This window comes from Delphinus delphis, chromosome 4 (genome assembly GCF_949987515.2).
Source record: "Delphinus delphis chromosome 4, mDelDel1.2, whole genome shotgun sequence".
Classification (NCBI taxonomy): domain Eukaryota; kingdom Metazoa; phylum Chordata; class Mammalia; order Artiodactyla; family Delphinidae; genus Delphinus; species Delphinus delphis.
In genome coordinates, this window is record NC_082686.1 from 81,967,684 (window position 1) to 81,991,661 (window position 23,978).

Consider the following 23,978-nt stretch of genomic DNA (forward strand, 5'->3'; position numbering starts at 1 on the left):
CCAGTGAAAGTGATATCGCCCTGGGGCCATGAGCTGAGGCGACCTCGGCGACTGAGGAAACATGGCTGAGTTTACGCGGCTGCAGAACTGCCTGGCGCTGATCCGCCTACGAAACCCGCCTGTCAACGCGCTCAGGTAACGGGCTCGGCCGCCTTCAGCCCGGGGACAGCGAGCAGGGTCTTAGCCGCCTGCCTGCAGTGGAAGCTTTGACTCTCCCCTGCTGGTTTAAACGGAGAGAGACACTGAAACGGATTAAACCTGGGCATATGCCAGGGCCTTTTACATTGGTTAGCTCAGTTCCTGTTTGCAGAGAACTCTCTCACTGGTAAGGAAACCGAGGCTGAGAGGCAGACAGATGGCTACGAAGCGGGGGAGCTGCGATGGATCGGGTCTGTCCGTGCTCCCTTCGCGCTGGACTCTTCTGCTTGCTTGCAACTTTGACTTCTCAGCCGTACTTTCTATTCCAAAGGTCTTAGTGCAATGCTGGCTGGACCTTGATCCTTCACTTCCCAACCTCGAGTCCAGGCCACCCTTATAATGTGTGACTAAAAGTTTTAGGAATCCAACAATAAAGTGGCTTCGCACTGTTAAAAATATAGATCCTCTTTAATGCCAACACAGTGAGTAAAAGAGGATTGTGTCCTGGCCCAGATATGCAAAGGTATATCTCTTGGTCTGTTCTAAACCTTAAGGTCTTAGTGCTTCCGTGGAAGATCCATGTTGGGTTAAGCCCATATCAGAATAAGCCTATTAAATAGCGTTTTCTGAAAAACTACTGTGGAGTACCTTCCTTGTTAAACTTGTAAAAGCATTACTTTTTAAAAGTGAGATTAACGCTGCTCTTTTGAAAGTTAATGACGTTATATAGGTTTGGTTCTTTTATATCTCTGAAAAAAGTATAGTGATACATCAGCCTAGGAAAGAGTCACCTATCCACAGGGAGTAGGATTAGAAGAAATGATAATTTACGGAGAACATATAAAGCATAAAGAGAAAGACTTTTGGTCAAAATCCTTATCACATGATGCTGGAGCAAAAAGAGACTGTAATGAGAAGACATACTAATTTTAACTGAATTTTCATCCTACTATCATCAGATTTGATTTTATCATTAGCACTAATATAATTATTTTAATATAAAATTTTGCATTTAAAAATATAAAAAATCAGAAATAAAATCATTCAAGGATGATAATGTCCACTTACTTGCCACTCTCAGAAAAAAGCAAAATATTTATTATTTTGGCTTTGATGAAGAAAAACATGAGTAATATGATTACATATCAGTTTTGAACTTGGCTGTATTCCTATTAGAATTACTAAATATTAGGACTCTGCCTTAACCTCTGCTCATAATGGGAAACTGTGCCCATCTAGAACTTGGGGAAAAAGGTTCCACAGTCTACTACCTATAACTAGGAATATTTTACCATAACTACTTAAAATGTTTCTGTTATTTAACCTGCCCCCTAGCCCCCCTTGCAGGAGAAATGTTAGTATCTACCTCATTAAGTTGTTGTGAGGTTTAAATGTGTTAGAGATTATAAACTGGCACTTAGCAGATGTTAGCTATCATTAGTACTATTAGTCAGAAGGCCTGTTACAAGCCCCTACCAGCAGGCCCCGCTGCTCAGGATTCATTGCAGCTGCATCAAGATTTTCTCCACTTGGGAATAAATGCTTTCTTGCCCTTTCCCATCTACCTTCTTCTGAACTTATATTTAGGTAGAGGTGTGTGTCCCAGCACATTCATCAAGTTTAACAGGTTCCCAATTTTTTTTTTTTTTGCTTTACACTTTTCTTCTTCCCTTCCTTCCTTTCTCCCTTCCTATTTCTAATTTTATGTGGGAAATTATTTCTTCCTAGCTAAGTGAGAGATTCTTATTTGAATATTTTTGGGCCCAAACAAATAGTTCAAATCTTTCCTTGCTTCCTTTAGCCAGCCAGGTTTCCTTCTATTCAGGTGAATGCCAACCCTCTTTACAAGTGTAGGACATGTCTGATTACTAGGCCCATCTCCCAGAACAATGGCTTTCACACTTTTTAAAATTATAATCCACACAGGAATCCATGTTTTACATAGCAACCTAAGACACACACACATACAAATACATAACTGAAAACAAAGTTTCGTGAAACTTATTTGTTTTGTTCGATATATTATATTTTCTTTTCTATTTCTTTGTTTGAAGAATGTTGGTCACAAGCCACGGCTTGATTTGCTGACCCCTGGCTTTAAAAAATTGTCACAAGAAAGGCTTCCTATAGTGACAGAAGCTAAAGATCTTTGGTCATCACTCATGAAATGTTACCTTTAGACTCCATTTCTCCATGCCTGACAATATTAAGGGGAGAAAATAATTTCTTAACCCCTGTGACCTTGACATTGCTGCGAAGTTGTTGTCCTTTTCACTCAACTAGAATCTAGTAAAGCTATATCTACTACAGCCATTTTCATTTTTCTTTTTTTCCTGTGTTTTATATTTGCAAAATTAGCAAGAACATAAGAAATAAAAGAGTAGGGGTTGGTTGAAATGGGAAAAGCCAGCCTTGTCTCCTCAGTGGCGCAGATTGGGCTCATTTTCCAGCCATCATTTACCCAGAAGGAAATATGTGCCTTTTGGACTTCTCAGTAGTATGGATGGTTCAGAATCAGTTTCCATTAGCAGATTTGGTTTCTAATTAACTAGTTGAAGGCAAGAGGTTTTGTTTGATTTCAGCGGGGTTAAATGGTGGAAAAAAGGGAATTGCCATAAACAAGGGCAAGTATCTCCTTTATTCCCTGAGGTTTTAACTCAGTTGCTGGTCTGAACAATCTGGCTTTATGGACATTTGTTGTTGTTTGTTTTAAGATTTTTTTTTTCACTCTGTATAAAATTTTCCCCCAATACTTAGAACTCTAAGGCAAAACTGATTGGACTCTGGTTCTATCGTTTTTCCTTTAAGCAATTCCTCACCACTCTTCCCAGTTCTCCTCCTTTATCATCCCTTGGCACTTGTTGATCCTCTGCTTCATGGCAAATTCTCCTCTCTTGGTCTCTGTGACTTTGGGCTCCCTTGGTACTGAATCACTCTGCTGAGCCTCTCCCACCTCTTAGATCATCTAGATCTACCCTCAGCTCTCTGTTCTTTTTCTTTGGCAGACTCATTCAATCTTGGCTTTAACTATCTCCTCTGTGGATGACTCCCTCATCTACTGAAATTTGGCAAAGTCTACTACATGCCCTTTCTTTCCCAGACCTTGCCTTTACCACCTAAATTAGTTAGGATTAGGCTTGGCTGCTAGTGACAGAAAACTCAAAATCATGATGGATTAAATAAGAAAAAGTTGATGTCTCTCACAGCAGCATCCTGGAATGACTGGTATGGCTGCTCCACAATCATCAGTGATCCCAATTCTGTCTATCTTTTGCTCCGCCATCCTCAATAAACAGCTTCCACCTCTTGATCCATAATGGCTGCTCCAAATCTAGCCATCATATCTGCATTCCTGCCAGAAGTAGGGAGGAAAGAAAAAGCAAAAAGCATACCCAATCCTTTGAGGACTATTCCCAAAAGTTGCATGTACCAAATCCGTTTCCATCCCATTGGCCAGAAATTAATGCCTCGGGCTGACCTTACTGCTGGGAAATGTAGTCTTTATTTTGGGCAGCCATGTATCCAGCTAAAAACCAGATGTTTAATACTTCGAAGAATGTTGGGATGGAGGGATATTTGGGGGTAACTTGCAGCCCCTGCCACATCACTTAGACTGTTATTTTTAGACAATTTCAGTTTCTTATATTATGCCAATATGACAAATTGAAAAAACTTTCTTGGGACTTCCCTGGTGACGCAGTGGTTAAGAATCCGCCTGCCAATGCAGGGGACACGGGTTCAATCCCTGGTCTGGGAAGATCCCACATTCTGCGGAGCAATTAAGCCCGTGCGCCACAACTACTGAGCCTGCTCTCTAGAGCCTGTGAGCCACAACCACTGAGCCCATGCGCCACAACTACTGGAGCCCAAGTGCCTAGAGCCTGTGCTCCACAACAAGAGAAGCCACTGCAATGAGAACCCCGTGCACCACAACAAAGAGTAACCCCCGCTCACAACAACTAGAGAAAGCCCACACTCAGCAACAAAGATCCGACACAGCCAAAAATAAATAAATAATAAATTTATTTTTAAAAACAAGACTTTCTTTCCTCTCGGGAGTTCCACGTCACTTTCTTTGTACCTTTATTACAGCACTTATTTTAGTGTGATATTGTGTTGTGTACATTTTGTTCTCCCTAGGATGTTGTAAGCCCTCACTGTACATAGGATATGTATATAATATTTTTAAATTGATAGTGCTGATTCTAAGTGGTCAAAGTTACAGCAAAATGTAGGAAAACACTTTTTTTCCTAAAGTTTATGTGTTTAATCAACTCAGTGCTTAATTTACAGTAAATACATATATTATTTGTTAAATTAGTGAAAGTTTAATGATAAGTATCTAGGATTTTTATACATTGTGTATATGTTTAATTTTTCATTGTTAAGAAAGGAAAAAAAACTCTGAGATGGTAGAAATTTGATTCTGACTTATGCTTCATGTAATTTTTTTCCCTTTTAGTGAGACTGTTCTCCGTGGAATAAAAGAGGGTCTGCAGAAAGCTCTAACAGACCATACAGTAAAAGCCATTGTGATTTGTGGAGCAGATGGCATCTTCTCTGCAGGTAACCAGTGTCTAACCCTCTCCCATGCTCTCTGAAATCCTGCCACAGACTGAGATCAATGCTGCATTATCTGTTCTTGTGGGTAATACTATAGTGTGGGTAATGAATATGGGAGTTGAATGGGAATGAGAAACATTGTGGAGAAAGAGACAAGAGTCATAGGAGAGAACCCAGAGAAGATGCTGACCTTACTCTCTTTTATATTGGATTGGGCCTTTGGAGGACATTTAGTTCCAGGCTTGATGGCTATTATAGCTGCTAGTATACATCTGCTGGTACATATCTGCTCTGCATGTGTCACCATCCTATGTGAGCTTGGGCAAGTCCCTTAAATCTCCTGAAACTCAATTTCTCTATTTATAAAATAGATACCATAATATTTATATCTTAACAGGTTTTTGTGAGAGTAAATGAGATAACACATCTGAAAGCCCTAGAGCAGTGCTTGCATGCAGAACATGTTCGATAAATGTTATTTTTTATTTTACACAGAGTCCTGCAATGGACTTCATTTTTCTTCTGATAGTCACCCATCTCAGTGACCATGCACTCTTTATTGGGTTATCCTGTGAAGATGCAAAATAGTGAAAAAATACGGCAAAAGCATCTGAAATGGTGATTTATTCACTGGTATTTGTGGCACCTTTTCTTCTTTTCCCAAATTATACCCTTTGACAAAAGTTCCATGGATATGAAGACCCATGTATTCTTACTGTAGCCAGAGGAATTTTTTTCATTTTTCTTCTTCTTCTTCTTCTTTTTTTTTTTTTTTTTTGCCAGAGGAATTTAATGTATGTCGTGGTAACCTGAGAAGAAATAGATGTTGAAATCATAACAATGAATAAATATAAACACATTAATCATTATAATAATTACCGTTTAGCTTACCTGCTATGTGCCAGTACTGAGTAGCTTATTTACTTATTAACAATGAAAATAGTAATATTTTTAGATACTTTATATTTTAATCCTCAGTAAATCCTACAGTTTCCATTTACAGATGAGAAGGCTAAGCCTAAGAGAAGTTAAATAGTGGGCCAAACATTAACCAGCTATTAAATAGCTTACTCAACTATTTGAAAACTTAATGTTGGGAGCCCAAGATGGTGACTTTGAGGCATGGAGTGAGGGATCAGAATTATGAAAAATCAGAACTGATATTTCTTTGTAAAAAAGGAGGTAGGAGGGCTTCCCTGGTGGCGCAGTGGTTGAGAGTCTGCCTGCCGATGAGGGGGATGCGGGTTCGTGCCGCGGTCCGGGAGGATCCCGTGTGCCGCGGAGCGGCTGGGCCCGTGGGCCATGGCCGCTGGGCCTGCGCGTCCGGAGCCTGTGCTCCGCAACGGGAGAGGCCACAACAGTGGGAGAGGCCCGCGTACTGCAAAAAAAAAAAAAAAAAAAAAAAAAGGAGGTAGGAGAGAACGTAGTTAGAGTTCAGAGGCAGCAAAAATAATTGTTCTGGAAAAGCATTAGGGATTGTCAGACTTGACTTAATGGACTTAGATAGAACAATGTGCCCAGCAATCGGAAAATATGTATTCTCCAATCTGCAACATTTACAAAAGTTGATCAGCTACTGGACTGTGAAAGCTTATCTCAATAAATTTCATTTAGAATATCTCTGACAACAGTGCAATCAAGCTAGAAATCAATAACAAAAATATAACTAGAGATTCTCATGTGTTTGGAAAATAAATTCATTTTTTAATAACCTTTGAGTCAAAGCAGAAATCATAATGTAATTTAGAAAATATTTTTAACTGAATGATAATAAAAACAATATATAAAACTTGAGGGATACAGTTAAAGCAAAGCTTAGCAGGAAATGTATGGCCTTAAAGGTATATATCAGAAAAGAAAAAACACTGAAACATATTGTGGTATTTATATTAAGGAACTGACAAAACAAACAGTAAAATAGATCCAAATGAAGTAGAAGGAAGGAAATGATAGAGGGGAAATTACTAAAATAGAATACGAATGTGAATCAAGAGAACAATAATATCAAAAGTCCTTTGAAAATACTAATAAAATTGATAAAGCTTCAGAGAGGCTTATCAAGAAAAAAAAGAGACAATACAAACAATACATATAAAGAATGACAAAAGGGATATCACTGAAGATGCTCTAGCCATTAAAAATGATAATATGAACCAGTAGAAAAACAGAGCTTACAAAATTGATGCAAGAAGAAACAGAAAACCATTAAAGAAATTGAGTCAGTAATCAAAAATCTCACAAAGTAAATTCAAGTCCCAGATGACTTCATTGGTAACCTCTAACTGAAAAGTCAAGGAAAATATCATTCTAATTTTACACAAACATTTCAGAGAATAAAAATAAGAGGGAACACTTTCTATATTAGTTTCCTGGGGCTGCCATAACAAGTGAGCACAAACTGGGTGGCTTAAAACAATAGAAGTTTATCCTCTCAGAGTTCCAGAGGCTAAAAGTTCAAAATCAAGATATCTGCAAGGCCATTCTTTCTCCAAAGCCTCTAGGGAAGAAGCCTTCCTTGCCTCTTCTAGCTTCTGTGGTTGCTGGCAATCCTTGGCAATCCTTGGCTTGTTGCTGCATTATCCCTATCTCTGCCTCTGTCTTCCTGTGGCTTTATCCTCTGTGTCCAAATTTCCCTGATCTTATATAGACCCACACTGATCCAGTATGACCTCTTCTTTACCTGATTCTATCTGCAAAGACCCTATTTCCAAATAAGATGACATTCACAGGTTCTGGGTGGACACCGTTCTATCCAGCACACTTCCCAACTCATTTTGTAAGGCTAGCATAACCTTGATAACAAAACATGTCAAGACAGTATGAAAAAGCAAAATTAAAGGCCAATTTTATTTGTAAACCTAGATATAAAACTCTGAAACAGTATATAATAAAACTGAATCTAACGATATATAAAAAGCATGATATATCACTTTCATCCCAGAAATACCAGTTTCATTAAACATGAGAAATCAATGTAATTCATCCTATTAAAAGATTAAAGGAGGAAAATCATGTGATTATTTCAAGAGATTCAGAAAAAAACACTTGGTAACGTTTAGCATGCATTAAAGAATAAAATTCTTAGTAAACTAAATATAGAAAGAAAATGTCTTCATCAGGCAAAATGTATCTATTTTTAAAAACCTACAGCAAACATCAAACAAAATGGTAAATTGAATGCTTTCCTTTTCAGAAAGAAATAAGACAAGGCTGGCTGCTATCACCATTTGTATTTGACATTATATTCTAGGCCCTGGCCAGCCTAGAAAAAGAAATAAAAGGTATAAGGATTGGAAAGGAAGAAACAGAACCATCATTATTCAGAAGAAATGAGCGTTTGTAAAAACTAAATCTATCAGAAAATTATTAGAATTAATAATAGAATTTAGGAATTTTGCTGGATGTAAAATCAGGATCCAAAAATTAATTGCATTTCTATGTGCCAGAGATAAACAGTTAAAAAGTGAAATCACTATACTCTTGTCTGTGCCTTGGTTTCTATAAAATTGGGATGATCATACTAACCTTTTGCTGCAAGTAGAAGAATGTAGTATAACATTTAAGAATGTGAACTGTATAGTCAAACTGCATGAGCTGAAATCCTTATTCAACCAGTTACAGAATCATATGTCTGAACTAGGCACTTAACATCTCAAAGCCTTAAACTTAAACCTGTAAAATGTTAATAGACTATTTAACTTAGGTGTTAAGAAAATTAAATGAGACAATATATGAAACTACTTAGCCCAGTGCCTTATGTATAGTATTTATCCAACAAATGTTAATTGCTTCTGTTACTTGAAAAATTAGTTTAACCTAAAGTTACAGGAATAATAGACATGGCATTCGGACTGAAGTTCACCTTGTTTCTCTAGAACCAAAAGGAATCTAAAAAAATAAAAATAAATAATAACAGTAGAGTGTGAAATATGATGGATTGGTGAGAAAAAAAGCATAATCCCTGGATGGATGCTAGATGAGGAGCAGGTAGCAAAAAAAAAAAAAAAAAAAAAAGAAAGGCTGAACATGAAATAATTAATTTAACTTTTTAACTTGTACCAGGCTTAATATTTTCAAAGAACATATAATGCTATAGGGGAAAAGCTCACTACTATGTATAATGTTATGTGAAAAAAGGAAAATATAAAAAATGACTTTACAGAGTGTTCTCAATATTGTTAAAAATATATATTATAGTAAACATTCATTTAATTGTCACATCAGTTATTTAAGATAGGTATTGAAACAAAATGGTTAAATAACTTACTCAAGGTCACAAAGCAATTTACGTAATGCGTTGGGAAAAAACTAAAAATTCACCAAAATATTACATTGTTATCTCTGTGTGGTGATATTTGGAGTAATATTTTTGTCCTGTATAATTTTGTGTATTTTTCAAAATTTCTATAATACATATTATTTTTATAATAAGGAAAAGCAGTAAATGTTGTTACTTTTATTGATCACAAAAAAGTCTATCACAGAAATGTAATTCTAAGCTGATTGATTAATATATAACTCACAAATATGTCTTCATTTTACCCTGAGGTTTTATATTGTAATGACTGATGCCCTTAACAAAGATACGGGTCTAAATTGCTGTGAATAGAGTTGGTGAAGAGTATCATGCAAAAAATGGGAATGGCTGACTCAATCTTAGAATCTTTGCTTCCCTTTTCTGAGCTTTCAAATTTTTCTAAAGGTAGAGTTACTACTATCATATGGAAAGACAGATTTTAGATTACAGGACTTCTGATAAAGATTTGAGGATTTTCTCTCATATCTTTCTACATTTTCCAGGCTACTTGTTCCTTTAGTGTGTCTGCAACCAAAGGATAAAGAGTTTCATGGGTCCAAAGAGGTCTGAGATTCCTTAAGTGTAATCTGGTAACTTATTGTTCTATAGCAAAGCCCAAGTCTTCTTCAACTCTCTTTTTTCCTTGTCTTTGTGTTCTTAGGTGCTGATATCCGTGGCTTCAGTGCTGATAAGACCTTTGACTTGACATTGGGAAGTGTAGTAGATGAAGTACAGAGAAACAAGAAGCCTGTGGTGGCAGCTATCCAAAGGGTGGCTTTAGGAGGGGGACTGGAGCTGGCCCTGGGCTGTCACTATAGGATTGCCCATGCAGAGGTAACAGAGGGGATCCATATGGGATTTGATGTAGGGAGCTTTTCTTTAGAGCAAGCTCTAAATGTAGTCATAAGCATCAGAGGTGATCATTTTGAATGGTTAGCTTACTGGTTCACAACTCTTAGGTTTTTCTAGCACTGGTGTTCAGCTGTTACATACAAGTACAGTGTTACTCTTTGTTGAAATGTTGAAATATGTCCATTCTAGTTGATAAAGAGTTACTACCCTGAGCCTGTGACTGTCCCATCACTTCCCCTAACCCTAGCCTTTGGACCTTCCCATGACCCACTAGTTAAAGGGGAACTCCTGTACAGGACACCCAGGACCTTGCTCTAGTACTATGGCCCACATCAGATTTCACTGAGCCATGCTCATGCAGTATGAGGTATTAATATTTTGACTATCACCCCTGAGTGTACATACTTATTTAAATTTTTGTTTCCTATCTCAAACATTTCAGTTTTGTGGTCTCATAATTTTTAGTACTTAAGAAGACAAGTTCCTATTGGAAACTGTGCACAACTAGTAAATCCATGTATTTCTGGAAATAGATTTAATTTGGGTTATTAGACATGTAGATTGAGGTTTGTGATACCAGTCTTATAATAGTAATATTTTTATAAGTAATACATTTTTCTAATAATAAAGATAATATTCATCATTGTAATAGACTATAAAATACAGGAAAGTACAAAGATGTAAAACTGAAGTCACCATAAACTCACAGTTCAGAAATAACCACTATTGACATTTTACTTTTTTTCTTCCTTGTCTTTTTCCTGTGTAATTTTTTTTCTTCGCAATCTTTTTTTTAAAAAAAAAAAACATTTGGAATTTTATTGTATTTCACTTGTAGTCTATTTTTATACTAATGCTGTATCTAAATTATTATTAAATATTCTTTATCCATTTTACCAATCTCTACCATTTACATTTAACATAATTACTGATAAGGAAGGACTTTTGCCATTTTGCTATTTGTTTTCTACGTCTTATATTTTTTCATTCCTCAGTTCCTCCATTAATGCTTTTGTTTGTATTAAATGGATAAGTTCTAGTACGCTTTTAATTCTCTTATTGTTTCTTTCACTGTATATTTTTGAGTTATTTTCTTAGTGGTGGTTGCCCTGGGGATTAACATCTTAATTTCTGATAAGCTAGTTCAGATTAATACCAACTTAATTTCAATAGTATGTAAAAAATTTGCTCCCATATAGTTCTGTTACACACCACCTTTATGCTGTTATTGTCACAAATTATATCATTATACATTGCATGCCCATCAACATAAATATATAATTATTGCTTAATGTAGTGGTCTTTTAAATCAGGTAAGGAAAAAGAGGAATTGCAAACAAAAAATTACATTAATACTGTCTTTTATATTTACCTGTGTAGTTACCCTTTAACAGTGTTCTTTATTCCTTCATGTGGATTTGAGTTACTGTCTAGTGTCTTTTCATTTCATCCTGAAGGATTTCTTGTAGGGCAGATCTGCTAGCAACAAATTCAATTTTTATTTATCTGAAAATGTCTTAATTTGCCTTCATTTTTTAAAATAAATTTTTATTTATTTTTTAATTTTGGGCTGTGTTGGGTCTTCATTGCTGCAATGTGGGCTTTCTCTAGTTGCAGTGAGCGGGGGCTACTCTTCACTGTGGTGCGCAGGCTTCTCATTGTGGTGGCTTCTCTTGTTGTGGAGCATGGACTCTAGGCTCGTGGGTGTCAGTAGTTGTGGCTCACGGGCTCTAGAGTGTAGGCTCAGTAGTTGTGGTGCACGGGCTTAATTGCTCCACGGCATGTGGGAATCTTCCCGGACCAGGGCTCGAACCTGTGTCCCCTGCATTGGCAGGCAGATTCTTAACAACTGCACCACCAGGGAAGTCCCAATTTGCCTTCATTTTTAAAGACTAGTTTTGCTGGATGTAGAATTCTTGGTTGACAGTACTTTTCTTTCAGTACTTTGAACGTGTCATCCCACTGGCACTGGTCTCCCTGGTATCTTTTTTTTTATTTTTAATTAATTTATTTTTGGCTGTGTTGGGTCTTTGTTGCTGCGTGTGGGCTTCATCTAGTTGCGGTGAGTGGGGTCTACTCTTCCTTGTGGTGCGCAGGCTTCTTATTGTGGTGGCTTCTCTTGTTGCAGAGCAGGGGCTCTAGGTGCATGGGGTTCAGTAGCTGTGGCATGTGGGCTCAGTAGTCGTGGCTAGCGGGATCTAGAGTGCAGACTCAGTAGTTATGGCACATGGGCTTTGTTGCTCCGTGGCATGTGGGATCTTCCCAGACCAGGGCTCGAACCCAAGTCCCCTGCATTGACAGGTGGATTCTTAACCACTGTGCCACAAGGGAAGCCCTCTCCATGGTTTCTGATGAGAAATTTGCTGTCAATCTTATTGGAAATATTCCTTAAAAATATCATTTTAAATGGTTGCATAATTTTTCATCTTATAGATTTATCATAATTTATTTAACCGTTTCCCTATGTTGTTTTAATTTTTTATAAAACTTATAAATAAAGACACATATCCTAAGTGTTCCTTTTTCTGTGTTCCTAATACCATGACCTTCTGCACACTGAGTGCAGATCTAAGTTATAAGCAATAGTAAGTCAGGGGATAGGGATGACCACTGGTGGGAAAAATGGTGATCAACTGCTAGGAAAGCCTCATGTGAGAGAGGCTCAAACATTCCAGGTATTTTGGAGCTGTTGGCATCACAATTTGGGCAAATGGCAGTCTGTATTTAAGTACCCTCCTCCTCCCATCCTTATACCTGGAAAATGACTAACAGAACTTTGGCCACTTTTAAGGCCAAGAGAGACATGTGATTAAGGTCTCAATCTCACCCTTTCATCTGGACTGAGGTTGCTGCCTGACTTTCTTCCTTTCTTCCTCACTTCCTTTCTTCCTTGCTTCCTTTGTTCCTCCCTTTCCTTCCTTCCTTCTTTCTTTCTTTCTTTCTTTTCTTTCTTTCTTTCTTTCTTTCTTTCTTTCTTTCTTTCTTTCTTTCTTTCTTTCTCTTTTTATAATAGCTTCATTGAGATATAATTCATATACCATATAATTCACTCATTTAAAGTGTACAGTCCAGCAGTATATTAGTATATTCACAGAGTTATACAATCATTACCACAGTTGATTTTAGGATATTTCATCACCCTCAAAAGAAACTTCACACCTTTTAGGAGTAAACCATCATTTCCCTCTCCCCCAGTCCTAGCAATTACTAATCTACTTTCTGTCTGTATGGATTTACCTATTCTAGACACTTCATGTAAATGAAAACATACAATTTGTTGTCTTTTGTGTATGTTTTTTTCCACTTAGCATTGTTTTCAAGGTTCACCTGTGTTGTAACATGTCATTAGTATTTTATTCCTTTCCATGGCTGAATATTTCTTTTTATGGATATACCACATTTTCCTTATTCATTCATTACTTGATGGACATTTGGATTGTTTCTTCTTTCTTGGATTTATGAACAATGATGCTATGAAAATTTTTGCACAAGTGTTTTTTGTGGGCATGTTTTCATTTCTTTTGAGTATATATAGAGGAGTGGAATTGCTGGGTCGTATGGTAACTCTATGGTTAACCTTTGAGAAACTGCCAAATTGTTTTCCAAAGTGACTGCATCATTTTACGGTCCCACCAGCAATGTATGAGGGTTTTGTGTGCTCCACATACCCTCTAAAACTTGTTATTGTATGTCTTTTTTATTATAGCCATCATAGTGGGTATGAAGTGGTATCTTGTAGTTTTGATTTGCATTTCCCTGATGGCTAATGATACTGATCACCTTTTCATGTGCTTATTGGCCATTTGTATCTTTTTGGAGTAATGTCTATTCAGATGCTTTGCCCATTTGAATTGGATCATTTGTCTTTTTATTATTGAGTTATAAAAGTTCTTTATATATTCCACATATGTTATTAGCAACTATTTTTTCCCATTCTGTGAATAATAGAGTCAGAGAAGAATTGTGTAAGAAGCTGGGGATGTGTTTCAACATGAAGACTTAGGGATGGCACAGCTCTATTTATGCTATTAATTAGAGGAGAGGGTGTGCACTAATTTTCTCTGTAGAAACTCTCACTGAATTCTATGCAGCAATGTTTTTGAGGGTGTGAGAAACCCAGGGGAATGCTTGCCTTGACTTTGAATATATCATCTCATTCTAATGACCTTTATGCCTTCAATCTTTGATAGGCTCAAGTTGGCTTCCCAGAGGTCACACTAGGAATCCTTCCTGGTGCAAGAGGAACCCAGCTTCTCCCCAGACTTATTGGAGTTCCTGCTGCACTTGACTTAATTACCTCAGGTCAGTACTAACCCTGCCAATGTCTGTCTAGTTCAATGTGAGGAACTGGACTAGGATTTAGAAACATTCTGGCTTGACCATTCCCTACCCATGTAATTTTAAGAGGATACTTTAACTTCTTTGATGTCAATTTTCTCATCTTTAAATGTAAAGAATGCCTTTTCTGAGAGCTTCTCAAAAGTTACCATGAAGAGCAAATGTGAGTGCTTTCTAAATGAAAGTATATACAGAGCCCTAATCACATTTAAATGTCTACTCATAGACACTGGTTTCACATAGGGTGCATTATATTCAGATCTAATTTAGAAATTATAATATAAACAAGAATTAAAACCAGAATTTCCAAGGAAAGATTTCAAATTTTAGTTTGGAAATGACTGCATTTTTCATTTCCCAGGTGATAAGGTGTTAGCTTCAAATAAAAGTTTTCTCTTTCAATAGGGAATGTGAACAATGTAACACTAGAAATCATCTAGAGACCCTGAATTTACCAAATATGATAAGACATAGAAAGATATTGCCAGTTGAAGTGAGGTTGGATGAAAGAACATACATAACTATTTACTCCAAACAGGTGGAACTAATGAGGCCTTGGGCCAGACACTTTACCTCTTTGTGCCTTAGTTTCCTCATAAATGTTTATGACAATAGCACCTACCACATGGTGGTGTGGTGAAGATTAGACACCTTAATCCATACAATGTGCTTAGAACAGTCCTAGACATGGTAAAAAATGTTAGCTATATGTTATTATTCCCATATCTGACTTTAGTGAAAGAGGAGGATTGAGTAAAAATAAGATGAGGATCTTGGTAATAGACTATATCCCAAAGAATGGGCAATAGAAAGAGCACAATCTTTAGAATCAAAGACCTGAGCTTGAATCCCAGCTGTACCACATATAAACAATATGCCTTGTACAAATTAATTTTTATTCACTCATGCAGCAGCTGTTTAATTTTTTCTCATTTGCTGGGCCCTGTTGTAGGCAGTGGGACTATAGAGGTAAATCAAACCTACAAAAACTCCTGCCCTTATGGATATTATATACAGAAAACAACAACAATAACAATAATTATCAATTCAAAAATGCACAGTGTTTTCCACATCTTTGAAATCAGGACGCCTCTTACATTCATTGTGAGTTGTGGTTTGATTGGCAGTGCTTTTCTTCCCTTGTTTCTGTGGGTCAGGAATTTGGGAACAGCTTAGTTGGGTTCTAGCTCAAGGTTTCTCATGAAGTTGCAGTCAAGATACTGACTGGGACCATAGTCATCTGAAAACTGGACTGGGGCTGGAGGATCTACTTCCAAGATCTACTTCCAAGATGGCGCACTCACATGGATGGCTGCTGCTGACTGTTGGCAGGAGGCTTCATTTCCTCTCCACATGGACCTTTCTCTAGAGCTACCTGCATATCCTCACAGCATGGAAGCTGGCTTCCTCTAGAGTGAGTGATCCAAGAGAGAGCAAGGCAAAGACTGCAATGTCTTTTATGACCTAGCTTTGGAGTCACGTACCATCTTTTCTGAACTATTCTATTGATTATACAAGTCTTCCCTATCCAACTCGGGAGGGGAACTTGAATACTTAGAGGTCAAACACATGGCAGGTCACTTTGGAGACCAGCTACCACACTGTATACTCTTCTTAAACTCCATGCCTACCTATTATGTAAGTAGTATACATGGTAGGTTAGATGGAGATCAGTGCTAAGGAGAAAACATAAAGCAGAAAGGGGAAATGTAAAATGATAGGGCTGGGGGTTGGGTAATATTTTAGGTAGGATAGTTGGGAAAGGCTTTCCTACAAAATGAATGTGAGTGAATACCTGAAGGATGGAGGAAGCTTGTTATGCCAATATCTGGAGGAAGATATTCCACACAGAGAAAATAGCAAATACCAAGCCCTGAGGTAGGGGCATACTTGGAAATTTCAAAGAACAGCAAGAAGGTCAATGAAGCTAGAGTAAGGTGAGTAAGGGGAAGAGTAGTAGGGGGTGAAGTCACATCAGGTAGGGACTTGAAGATTATAGAGAGAACTTTGGCTTTTCTTCTGAAGAGGTAGAAAGGCGTTAGAGTGTTTTGAGCAGAAAACTAACAAACATGCTGTCACTTATGTTTTTTAAAAGATCACCCTGGCTACTGAAAATATATTAATTGGAGGTAAGGCCAGAAATAGGAAGACTGATTAGAAGCCTGCTTTAATAATCCAAGGGAGCCATGATGGGAGGTTAGACCTGAGTGGTAACAATGTAAATGGTGAGACATGGTCAAATTCTGGATATATTTTGAGCCAACAGGATTTTGTGACAGACCAAATGTGAGAGGTGAGGGAAAGGGGAGAGAAAATGATGATTCTAATGGCCTCAGCAGCTGGAAGGATGGCACCATTACTGAGAAAAAGGGAATTCTGCTGGTAGAGCAGGTTGTAGGGAGGAATCACAAGAGCTTAGTTTTGGACATGTTAAGGTTTGACATCCAACTTGAGGTGTCAGGTAGACAGTTGGATAGACTGGCCTGAAATTTAGAAGGGAGATTGTCTGAACTTCTCTCAGTCTTCATTTTCTCATCAGTAAAACAACCACATAGTTGTGTAAGGAATAATGAAATTACATGACTTGCTTCTGGTATAGTACCTGTCACAGAGGAGACATTTTATAAATGGTAACTGTGGTAGGCATAATAATGCCTCTCTCCAAGATGTCCACGTCCTAATACCTAGAACCTGTGAATATATTACCTCACATTCGAAAGGGACCTTGCAGGTGTGATTAAATTAAGGATCTCAAGATGGGAGATTACTCTAGATTGTCTAGGTAGGCACAATTTATCACAAGCGTCCTTAGAAGAGGAAGACAGGAGGGAGAGAAGATGATACACAGCTGGCTTTGAAGGTGGAGGAAGAGAAGAAGAAATGTAGGCAGCCTCTAGAGGCTAGAAAAGCCCAGGAACAGATTCTCTCTCAGAGCCTCCAGAAGGAGCACAATTCTGCTGACCTATTTTAGATTTCTGACTCCTAAACTAAGATAATAAATGTGTGCTGTTTTAAGATGCAATGTTTGTGGTAATCTGTATAGGAAACTAATACAGTAGCCATTAATAATGATGATATTAAGACTCTTGCTTCTGGAAAACATTTTTTTTCCTAAGAAGGGATGCTAAAAAATTGTTACTGAAAGTTGAAGATTCCCTACTGATGTTAATGAAGAAAAATACCAGCTCTATAGGCACTGCCCCCATAGGAAATTAATAAGTAAATAAATTTAGATTAAATTAATAAATAGCTAACCTTTTCTGCTCTTCTGAAAACCATAAGAGAGATAATTCTGGAACGTGGAACAATTACAACAACAACGCTTCTCCACAATTCCCTTAAAATGCCATCTGAAAACAACTGAATCTTTAGCAGGAACCACAAAACACATGCTTGGGCACAATGCAGTTCATTCCCTGACGTTCTCTGTCCAATCAAATGATGAAAACTACAGTGCCCTGATGTTGCTTCTGCTGTTATTTTCTAGGTCCCATCTTTCTTTTTCACTGAACAGCATAGAAAGCCTCTTCTCTATTCTCATAGAGCTTTGTCTCAGCCCCATAGTTACTTTATGATCTTTCCCAGGACAGGGATGCCCTCAGACTCTAGTCTTTGATGAGGTACCTCTTGCCACCCAGGGTACTGGGGAAGAAGCTGCGAATGGCATCTTTATCCTGCCAGTCTTTCAGATTTAGTTAGGTCCATGTGGGTTTTCTCTATACTCGAACAAGATGTTAAGGGTGAGTTTTAATACCCGGGGCTCCCAGTCAGCAATAATAAATATCAGCAAATATTATTTCATGACTAAGACAAATAAAACAGACCAAAAAAAAAAACAAGCTATGAAAATATTCTGTGTCATTAGAAAAATGAAACATAAATGTGAGTCTGTTGAAACAGATTAAAGGCAACAAAAAATCTTAGAAAACTCACAATATTCTAAATTAGAAAAGAAAATATTTTATTTATTAAACAAGAACACCCTGTTTAAAATCAAAACATTAGCCAAAATAACTTTGAAGCAATAAAAAAAAAAGATGCACTAGAACAGACTACTGAATCAGCAACATAGAGGATAGAGACACGTTTATAGAATTCAGAAGAATTTCTAAAAAAATACAGAAAATGTAAATGAAGGCAGCAGACATGAGAGGTCTATAATAGAGGCCTCTGCTATGAATAATAAAAGCTCCCAGAGCACAAAGCGAAAAGGGGAGAAGCAATAACCATAGGAAAAAATAGAAGAATCTCTTCAGATACATAAAGGAATCAGAGATTGTACTTTAGTAAGCACCTCATTTTCCTGGAAAAACTGATGAGATGTCAATGCCTTGTATTTTGATAAAGATTTTAAATTTCCACGAAATAGACTCCTGCAAGCTTCCAAAGGATAAAAACAAAACACAACAAAAGGTTACTCTTGAAACAGCTAAAATCACTCCAGCCACAAATAAATTCTCAACGTATGGAACATTTGTATACTAAGATGCTATACAGTCTTAAATGTGGTCTAAATCAGGAGTTCTTGAAGTGCGGCCCAGGAACTCCTAGATGTACCTAAGACTATTGTGTATGGGGGGGCAGGGGGTGGGGGTGGGGTCCATGGAGTCAGAACTATTTTCATAATAATAAGATATTGTTTGCCTTTTCCACTCTCATTCGCTCACAAATATACAGTGGAATTTTCCAGAGGTTATTGTATGCCATGTGGTATCAAAACAGATTGAATGCAGAAGCAGAAATGAGAATCCAACTGTCTTCTATTAAGCCAGACATTAAAGATATTTGCAAAAATATAAAACAACACTCTTCTCACTAAATTTTTAAAATTTTGAAAATAGAGTTTTTTTGCATAAAAATTTATTTATGTTAATATGTAATAGGTTTATCATAGTTATTTTAAAGTGATTTAATAAAGATACATTTTTAAAGTTCTCAGTTATAATTTCTAATATAGTAAATATTAATAGAAATAACCCATATAAAAAAAAGCTCTTTGGCGTATTCCATAATTTTTAAGAGTGCAAAGGGGTCCCAAGACTAAAAAATATGAGAACTGCTAATCAATACACTTTTTAAAAAATAAATTTATTTATTTTATTTTATTTATTTTTGGCTGCATTGGGTCTTCGTTGCTATGTGTGGGATTTTCTCTAGTTGCAGCGAGCGGGAGCTACCCTTAGTTGTGGTGTGCGGGTTTCTCATTGCGGTGGCTTCTGTTGTTGCAGAGCACAGGCTCTAGGCACACATGCTCAGTAGTTGTGGCTCACGGGCTCAGTAGTAGTGGCTCTCGGGCTCTAGAGCACAGGCTCAATAGTTGTGGCGCAGGGGCTTAGTTCCTCTGTGGCATGTGGGATCTTCCCGGACCAGGGCTCGAACCCTTGTCCCCTGCATTGGCAGGTGGATTCTTATCCACTGCACCACCAGGGAAGCCCCAATACACTTATGTTTTGACACAGAAACCACAATACAAAACTGTGCACACATGGTCCAAATTAGAAAATAATGAGTCTATATTATTACTAATATATAATTACTAGTGTAAAATTTATACAGTTACTAATATATAATTAGACTAAAGTCTAAAATGGCTTTTTCCCCCTTTAAATGGGGAGTTGTTATAAATTCTTTAGAGCATGAAAAGGGAGTTAAAAACTAAATTTCTTCTCTTCAATAAATTAGATTAGAAATTGCTTTAATTTACAGTGGTATGATAAGTACACTTTTAAGAATGTGAACTATTTTAAGTACCTAATGCAGAATTCATAAGAGGATGCTTACAATCAACCCAACATACTACAGAAATTCAAAGCACGTGAGAGGGTTAATTCTGCAAAAGACAAAATAGAAAGGAAGAAAAGCAGCATAAAATATAGGGGGAGGGCTTCCCTGGTGGCGCAGTGGTTGAGAGTCCGCCTGCCGATGCAGGGGACGCGGGTTCGTGCCCCGATCCGGGAGGATCCCACATGCCACGGATAGGCTGGGCCTGTGAGCCATGGCCGCTGAGCCTGCGCGTCCGGAGCCTGTGCTCTGCAACGGGAGAGGCCACAACAGTGAGAGGCCCGCGTACTGCAAAAAAAAAAAAATATATATATATATAGAGGGGGGGGGGAATCATAATAGTGTGAAATGAGTCTGTAAATTCTAAGGTTTATAGAAATTAAAGCATGTGGGGGAATATTGAGGAATTGTGTGTTCCTGCTTTCAGTATTAAGCCTGAAAGGCAAGAATATCTTGGAGGAAATCAGGAAGGAATCTGGCTTCTTTGACAAAAAGAAATAAAGTGAACTAAGATTCACCTTTTTCAAAGCACTGCTGCTTATAGAAATATCACTATTATTAACATGATGAAGAAAAGAGGTAAAAATAGTAAGAATATGATAGATTTTGATTTGCATGGAGAAGGTCACAGTGAATTAGAAGAAAACTAACATTGGAATCATACACCTATCTTTTTATTTTATTTTATTTTTTATTTTTTATTTTATTTTTTAACTTTGGACACCTATCTTTTTAAGTAGTCTGTACAATTTTAAGGGGACTTTAAACTGGCATCTGGAAAGAGTTCCATGTAGAAATTTTTTTCTAAAGCTTGGAAAAAAAGCCACAAAGAAAATTGGAAAGAACTGAGATTACCTGGCTTGCAGAAGTCTCAACTTCAGTTGCCCCAGTCTCTTTATAGTAGATCTAGGGAGGGCTTTTATTAGATTGGACAGTGGTTATTATCTACACTCACAAGAAAGAACAAGAAAGCACAAGAAAGAACAAGTTTAAATCTCAGCATGAGGATTTGGGTTGGATATACAGAGCTGTGTCTTCAGGTCCTTGAAACAGAATAAAAGTACCTGAAATCTCATTGACTCCGTAAGAACAGTAGTGGTCCTTCCAACTTTTGTGAAATCCAGGTCAGAAGAAAACATTACAGCTAATGGAATTTTCAGTTCATCCTGTGGACATCTCATGTTTCCCCTGCTCAGTTGCCCCAAAGATCCTTTTAGTACCCAGGTTTTCATATTCCATTCCGTGTCCCTTTGGGCCCCTTAACCTAGAGAGTCTGATTCACTCACCCCTCACTCAAGTGATTTTGTACAGAGGAGACTTCACCCTTGAAGCCACTTGCCCACCCCCCACTGCCCTCCTCACCCCAGGCGGAGATCTGGAAGCCTGTTTTCAAAGGCATTTCCAGAAAACTGCCCAAATATTGCTGTTACAGAGTGACCCCTGCCCAAAATCATTGAATTATCTATCTGATCAAGAAAAGCCATTGGTAGCTCTCCAAAGCACTAGTAAGAACTGGGAATGGAGGGTTTGTCTCAGAGATGGCAACCACCAACACTCTGGAAGAGCAGCAAAGACCGTGGAGTTGTTGCCAGCAAGACTGAGTTGGTGATTGCTCTTCAGAAGCCCAGATGGTGCTGGTAAACAAGCAAGCAATGTGTTGCTGTCTCTCTCCTGACCCTGTGGTGAGGGAAGCTTATATCCCTTAACCTCCCGCTTCAGAGTGTGCAGATCAAATTACGTATCTATGCCTGCTGGAGAACATGGGAGTAATGCAAACCCTCATCAAACTTCTGTAACCTCCTAGAGCTTCCAGTCTATACCAGAGGCTGCCAAGTGTCACTAGTGGATGGTAGATGCTCCTGGCACCACCGCCACCAGACGCTAGATGTCACCACCTGTGCAGTGAGATTTACGCTATTGCTGTTCCTTAGTGTTACTCACTCCAGCTAAAAACCCTCAGTTTGCCAAGCTTGGGATCATGGGACACACCGTAGTGCCAGGTCTGAAGGAACAATTGTCTGATCATCTCTGTTTCTTTTTTAGCTTCCTTTTTAGCTCCAAAGCTCACACATTAGCAATTCCACAAGCTAAGGGAGGGTCGAGATGCTGGGTAGCCAAAAAATGGCAGAGGTCCACCCCACTTTTCCTGTGAAATTTTGATTATAACTTATGTGATATCAACTTAATAATTCTTCTCCCCTGTCTATCCAACTATATTTGTGTTTGAGCTCAGTTCGTAATCAATGGCAGCCCATGGTGTATGCTAGTATAAGAACAGATAGTATTGCTATTGCTGTGCTGCTACTACCTCTGTTATTTTTTTATCTCTATTATTATCAAACAATAAATTCTCATTATTATATAGATTTATAGTTCATAAAGTGCTTCTAATAGAGATTTATAGAATAGAAGGAAAATGTATTATTTTCACTTAATACTCAGAATTACCAAGGTAAGCATAATTTTTGCCATTTACCAACGAAGAAATTGTGGTCCTAGTACAGTTCACACAAATAGTGCAAGGTAGAGCTGGAACTTGAATCCAAATTTTCTGATTACCTCTGCAGTAATCTTTCCACTGTAACAGTCAGCGTGGTGCTTGTTTATTTAGTAACAGATGTTTATACCCAGGACAAGTGAATTTTCCTACTAGAGAGAGTGATGTTTTTGGTTTACTATCACATTGTTCTTTGATTTGTTTTATTTTGTTTTCTTTTAGGAAGACATATTTCAGCAAATGAAGCTCTTAAGCTGGGTATTCTAGATAAAATTGTGAACTCGGATCTGGTTGAAGAAGCAATCAAATTTGCCCAGAGAGTTTCAGGTAAAGAAGATAATAATAAAACTAGCACAAATTGGAAACAAGTTAAATGTCCATCTTAATAAGGAACTCCTTAAATATTTTATGGTACATCCAAATAGAATATGATACAGTTTTTTTTAATTGGAGTATAATTACTTTACAATGTTGTGTTAGTTTCTGCTGTTCAATGAAGTGAATCAGCTATATGTATACCTATATCTCCTCCCTCTTGAACCTCCCTCCCTGCCCCCCACCACCCCACCCATCTAGGTCGTCACAGAGCACCTAGCTGAGCTTCCTGTGCTTTATAGCATGTTCCCACTAGCTATCTATTTTATGCATGGTAGTGTATATATCAACCCTAATCTCCCAATACGTCCCACCCTCTCCTTCTCTCTCTGTGTCCACATGTCCATTCTCTACATCTACGTCTCTATTCCTTCCCTGCAAATAGGTTCATCTGTACCATTTTTCTAGATTCCACATACATGCGTTAGTATACAATATTTGTTTTTCTCTTTCTGGCTTACTTCACTCTGTATGACAAGACTCCACATCTCTACAAATGACCCAGTTTCGTTCCTTTTTATGGCTGAGTAATATTCCATTGTGTATGTGTACAACATCTTCTTTATCCATTCATCTGTCGTTGGACATTTAGGTTGTTTCCATATCCTGGCTATTGTAAATAGTGCTGCAATGAACATTTGGTAACATGTGTCCTTTTGAATTATGGTTTTCTCAGGGTATATGTCCAGGAGTGGGATTGCTGGGTCATATGGTAGTTCTATTTTCAGTTGTTTAAGGAACTTCCATACTGGAGGTTGATACAGTGGCTGTATCAATTTACATTCCCACCAACAGTGCAAAAGGGTTCCCTTTTCTCTACACCCTCTCCAGCATTTATTGTTTGTAGATTTTTTGATGATGGCCATTCTGACTGGTGTGAGGTGATACCTCATTGTAGTTTTGATTTGCATTTCTCTAATAATCAGTGATGTTGAGCATCTTTTCATGTGCCTCTTGGCCATCTGCATGTCTTCTTCTTCTTTTTTTTTTTTGTGGTACACGGGCCCCTCACTGCTGTGGCCTCTCCCGTTGCGGAGCACAGGCTCCGGACGAGCAGGCTCAGCGGCCGTGGCTCACAGGCCCAGCCGCTCCGTGGCATGTGGGATCTTCCCAGACCGGGGCACGAACCCGCGTCCC

General features: G+C 37.9%; 1 protein-coding gene across 1 annotated transcript in view; it reads left to right on the forward strand.

The window, feature by feature from the left end:
* EHHADH (enoyl-CoA hydratase and 3-hydroxyacyl CoA dehydrogenase) overlaps window positions 1–23,978 on the forward strand; it is a 54,254-nt gene continuing 30,276 nt past the window's right edge. The window contains exons 1-5 of the mRNA XM_060010997.1: window positions 1–135; window positions 4,601–4,704; window positions 9,660–9,832; window positions 14,041–14,152; window positions 22,689–22,793. Of these exons, the coding sequence (XP_059866980.1) occupies window positions 62–135; window positions 4,601–4,704; window positions 9,660–9,832; window positions 14,041–14,152; window positions 22,689–22,793 (568 nt within the window). The 5' untranslated portion in view covers window positions 1–61. The remainder of the gene's footprint in view (window positions 136–4,600; window positions 4,705–9,659; window positions 9,833–14,040; window positions 14,153–22,688; window positions 22,794–23,978) is intronic.